Source organism: Melampsora larici-populina (genome assembly GCF_000204055.1).
Source record: "Melampsora larici-populina 98AG31 unplaced genomic scaffold MELLAscaffold_74, whole genome shotgun sequence".
Lineage (NCBI taxonomy): Eukaryota > Fungi > Basidiomycota > Pucciniomycetes > Pucciniales > Melampsoraceae > Melampsora > Melampsora laricis-populina.
This window is the reverse complement of record NW_006768838.1, coordinates 424870-430560: the sequence shown is the minus strand read 5'-3', so window position 1 is coordinate 430560 and position 5691 is coordinate 424870. Positions and strand designations below refer to the sequence as shown.

The 5691-nt window shown below is 39.8% G+C and overlaps 1 protein-coding gene across 1 annotated transcript; it reads right to left on the bottom strand.

Annotated features, from left to right (window-relative positions):
- Nucleotides 1-1193: 1193 nt before the first annotated feature.
- MELLADRAFT_94886 (uncharacterized protein) lies at nt 1194-2019 on the bottom strand (the record flags this gene model as incomplete). Its single annotated transcript, XM_007417525.1, has 4 exons — nt 1194-1262; nt 1374-1541; nt 1659-1844; nt 1942-2019. The coding sequence occupies 4 exons, from the start codon at nt 2017-2019 to the stop codon at nt 1194-1196; spliced, it is 501 nt and encodes a 166-aa protein (XP_007417587.1).
- Nucleotides 2020-5691: the final 3672 nt, after the last annotated feature.

Genomic DNA, 5691 nt, shown 5'->3' with positions numbered 1-5691 from the left:
TTACTCGAACCCTGTTGCTTGAGCACAGGTTTGTCTCGAAGTCTTTTAGCTTTGTTAGCTTGTGTGGCTTGTGCCGTTTTGCTTACGACTGAACCTGATTACCCAGGTTTGTCTCGAAGTCTTTTAGCTTTGTTAGCTTGTGTGGCTTGTGCCGTTTTGCTTACGACTGAACCTGATTACCCAGGTTTCCCTTACACCAACGGCTCAGCCAATACAAGCTCTGAAGCTCTTTACTTCGATACTTTACATCTAGGCTTGCTACATAATGTATATATTGAGGCGTATGTCATCGAAAGTCAATGGTCATCGTACCTGATTTATTAGACCTTCTCGCCTCACGAGGGTCGAGGTTTGAGTCTCCAATCGCTTCGCGCGCGGCCAGGGTCACATCAGTGGTTATCAGGGTGACTAGAGAGCACAGTTAGCCAAAGTGAGGTGCCAGAGGCCGGCAATTCCGTTGATGTTTGGTGGCCTATCTAGAATCACTATGTATGAATTAAAGAGAATTGTTTCAGAAAACAAGTTCAGGAGTCATAGGGTCATGAGAGGAGAAACACATCATATGAAAGGGAAACATCTTCTTTGAAAGCCACTCGTGAGTGCAGAAAGATGTCTCAATACCCACATCTTTAGAAGAGGCAAAATACAAGAATTTTGTTGAAAGATGTACTACAGACAATGTTCTTCCTTCATTCAATTGGCAAAGGATATCAAGATGTCTCAAGTAAAATAACTTGCTTCAACCAGGTAATTGTAGGAGAAGGCTGGCGCTTTGACACATGAATAGCTCAAAAAGATTGGATGGAGGCTTTCACAAAGCAAGGTTCTCACCGTCCTAAGAGTATGATAAATGTTCTTCATACAATGGCAAATAAATAAATCCCAATTCCAGTTCCTGATTTCAATAAATTCCAATCCTGATTCCAATTCCAACTCCTAATTTTAATAAATATGAAACCACCATTACATAACATGTTCATCAAATATTCCATCACATAAAGGATCCATCAAGAGATTCGGCATATTCAGAAGAGTGAGCACTATGGGTTGAATGGATAGGCCGAGAGGAAGTTCAGAGAAGGTATAGTCAGTCTCTTTCCTTTCAAAATGATTGGAAACGATTTCAGAAAAAATAAAGTATACTGATATCTTACCTTGCGCCCAAACCTTCTCTTGCCTTTAGATTCATCCCTTCATTCTTCCTCTGGGTCCTCAACAATGGTGTAGAGTACTCTGTAGCGCTGCGCAGATAACAGTTCGCTCTGTGATATAAATCAAAAGGGAAAATTGGTATAAGAGAAATAAGTACCCAATGCAAGGAGATTGATAATTGAATGTAAGAAGATTGATAATTGAGATTTAGGAACACATACCAATGGTTTCCGGGAAGTTTTTCGTGGGCAAACTCTCTTGATAGTACTTTTGATGATAAGGTTGGGTGTTCGATGAGGTGATTTGACACTACCGTCGGGGTTCATAAGTAAAGGTGGGCCGGAGTAGATGACACGAGGTCTTGGTTCAATGTGAGAGGGGTTGGAAGTCTTGAATAATTCAGAGTGGGAAGATGTAAAGGAAGAGAAAGAGGAGTTTGGAAAAGGATAAGTCAACAAGAGAAAAGAAGATTGATCCAGATAGGTGAATGGGTTAACAGCACATACCATAGAATTGTCACCAGATGCGCCGGAAAGAACGCTTGAAGTTGCGGATCTTCTTCTGATGCGAAGGGGGCGTTCGAGAGTCGGGGATGGGAAAGGTTCCTCAAGGTTAAAGATGGATAGTCTAGCTGGGGAGAGACCACCAAATTCTAATTCCAAGGGGCTTCGCTCGCTACCGGAAGCGGCGCCCTTGAAAGGCAAAAAAAATAAGAGTCAGGAAGTGAAAATGGAAAGGATGAAAGGATTAGAGGGGGTCAAAAAGTGAGCGAAAGAAACCAGTGCTCACTGAATTGACATTGTTGACATTGTTGGTGAACACTTTCTTGACTCTACAATTCTTGAGATCGAGGGAAGGAGGACGCATTGTGATCAAGACGATTCTTTGAAGTGAAGAAAGAGGTTGTGAGAGGGATTTAGGGATGAGATTTGAAATGAGGCGGAAGGAACTGAAGGTGGAGTTCGTAATCAATGTGGTGTGTTGTGGAAAGCTCTCTGAGTAAAGAATACAATCACTACGATCTAAATAATGACCAGGATCAGCATCACCTTGGTCGCATTTTTAATGTCGACTGAACATTTACGATAATGCTAATACATTATTTTACCCTTTGTACTCAAAATAATAAATCAGAAGCTGTACGGAATTTCTTATTCTCGCCGCATCGCCTATTACATTCTTTTATCGTAGGGAAATGCGTGCCCATTACCCTACAACTTCACTCGATGACCCCAAAAATGTATACATTGAGGTGCGTCCGCCGTCCCAGAGTTTCCATACGTGGATTCATACACATTTGGTGAGCGTGACGGTCAGCTTTCCTTAGCTTGCCCACGTATTGGGTGCTGATCACTTCCAAATTCACAATAATATGAGTGAATAGATTTGGTTTTATCAATTCCTACTGACAATGATACAACATAACCGGTCCGTCAGTCCTTCAATTTTTCCTGCCTTCCACGACCAACAACATATCATCAAAAGAACGTACGCAACCTCTGCTCTTACCACCTTACTTCATGATTCGGGAGATGTATCACAAAATATTGTACCTTAGTGTGTTAGTTGCGATTTTTATTTGGAAGCGAGCCTTATAATTCCTATGAACGATTCTCAGCCGCAATTTTTCGTTGCTCAATGTATTCTTTGACTGAAGGTTTCATAAGAGCTCTAGCAAACGTAGCAAAGAGTGTCCATTTTTGATATTCTCAAGAAGACTTCACAAGCCGTTTGTCAACCTCGCTTTAGAGCTTTTCTTTCACTTGTTTTATCTTTCCCACAGAGATGTGAGATCAAGACAGTTTTGATCTGCTCCGGATCATCCAGATATTATAGATACTCCACATATTGAATGGATCGGTGTGATCGACTTTTTACAATCGACATCTATACTAGTCGATGTCATCGGGTTGTGTACACCTCTGAGCATCTTACAAAAGGAACGATGTCCGGGAGTCTAATCTTCTCAATTCCCTCTCAATAAAATCCTTGATTGTGGGAGTTGCGCTCCGACTCCATGCTCACATTTAGGTCTTGAAGCCATGTTCTGGTTGAGTGTTTTGATACGATAGACCTTTTGTAATCGGCAGCTACAGGCTCATGAAGTATTATTCAAACCTTCAAGCATCTTACAAAGTTCATGATCACTAGAAGGGTTATTTTCTCAATAGCCTCTCGAGATAACAATTGGTTGAAGAAGTCAGGCTCGAAACTCATCCTCGAATCTAGCTTTCCAGGCCAGGTGTTGATCTAGTGGATCAATACACCAGAACTTCCAAAACTGACAATTACAGTCTCATGAAGTGCCGTGTACACCTAGGAGCATCAAAGTATACGATGACCCGAGGTCATATCTTCTTGATGGATTCTTTATGGAACGATCGGTTCGGGAACTCAGTCTCGAAGTTCATTCTCGAATTCAAGTCTCGAGATCATGATCTGATTTCCAGCTTCAAGATGATCAAGCGAATTGACATTTCATATCTTTGTCGGATTCCATGCGTACAAAATGCTTGTGCTTGCTGCTTCCAGAACGAAGCGTGTGGCAATGTTTTGGCGGTGTAGCTAGCCTCTCAATCCGATATCTATCCCCCAAACATACATTCCAGCAGGATTCAGGAAGAATTCAAAGTCGGCTGACAAATTGCCGCCTGATATCTTGTTAAACAAAAATTTTCTGCCCTTAAGGCAGTTAATGCTTGGAACCAAGCATGATCTGATCCATAGGTACGCTAAATCGATTTTGTAAGCTGTAAGGATCAACAGTTTTCGGCATGATGGAAAGCTTGTACGCAGAAGCTGTTCACATTTCGTTCAATGTGATCTGATCATCCCTCGGGCTTGCAGTCTTTGTTCAGACAACACGATATCTCGTTTCAGCTTCAAATGACAGGGGTTCGATTATTTTGATTGGATGGAATGATCTTGAAGATAAAAATACGAGTCGGCGAGAGAATGAGAGGAACCGATGCATACCCTCAGCCTGAGAGTGTGACCACCTTGAAGGTAGCTTGGCTAATATTTGAGAGTTTTGCTTGATGTGGCAGTTTTTGACCGCTTAAATGACTCAAATGGACAAGTTCACTATGTCAAAAATCAAAATTCCATTCATGGTCCCTTCACGGTCACTCTTAACCTACACCTTTGCAAAGACAAATCTTCCTGTCAATCAATGATCTCAGGAAAAGCTATTTTTTCCAGAAAAAGATACATTGTCCACTTTGCTTCATACCACAAGAGAAATTGAAAATCTTCACGGGACATAATGATTTTTTTTGTCAATTTAGGTTCCATGCTTGTATAATTCTCTACTTTGGTGTTCGTCATTTTGTAATGTTGAGAGATCATCATGACTAGAGATTTTTCTGATCCATAAAAGCTTTCATAACAACAAATTATCCATCTCCATTTAATTATATCTAAGCTCTCTGATTTCCGATGAAATCCATTGTTTGAGCTTTCTCCAGATATATACGAAGAAGAAACTGATTTTTTTGTTGCAAAGTTACAAACCCAGCATTGATTGAAGTCATCCCAAGTAAACATATTGAACACATTTTCCCGATATAGAGATAGTCACAATTGAATGAGATACCTGTGAATGACAGGTTATTAGCTTTGTTATAAAAGCTAACACACTGATTGAATGAGATTAAACAATACCTGTGAATGACAGGTTATTAGCTTTGTTATAAAAGCTAACACACTGATCGAATGAGATTAAACAATCTGATAAATGAAGATTGTTTAAGAGAAAAAGATTTGAGTTCGATTACTTTTCCACAACAACAACAACTACTAAAACAAATAAACTTACACCTGTGAATGACAGGTTATTAGCTTTGTTATAAAAGCTAACACACTGATCGAATGAGATTAAACAATCTGATAAATGAAGATTGTTTAAGAGAAAAAGATTTGAGTTCGATGAAGAAAAAGGGATTTACAATTGTATGAAAGTGATGACCCTTTATAAGAACTCAAATCATGAAGTCATTCTAGTTTAATGATGTAAGCAAAAAGAAAAACCATAAGCGCATAACACAACCACGCGTCTTTGTCTCAATTCCCCCCGTCTTTGTTACATCATTCAACCCCATTAACGAACAAAATTTTCTGTGTTTTGCTGGTGTTAATGCTTTTGTTAAAACATCAGCAATCATATCATCCGTTGGAACGTAAGCTACCTTGATTTGCTTACTTTCCGCCAATTCTCTTAACCAGTGGTATTTAACGTCCACATGCTTTGTTCTTGATTTAAACTTCTCATTCTTCGTTAACGCTATAGCTCCTTGATTATCCAGATTTAAAACAGGTGATTCTTCTTGTTGATATCCAGATTTTTCAATAAATGATTAAACCAAACAATATCTTGACCACCTTCATAAGCTGCCCGATATTCTGCTTCAGTTGTTGATGTTGCTACGTTTTCTTGCTTTTTACTCTTCCAATTAACCGTACTATCTCCTAACATTGTAACATAACCTCCTGTTGACCTCCTTGTATACGGACAAGTCGCGAAATCCGCATCTGCATAAG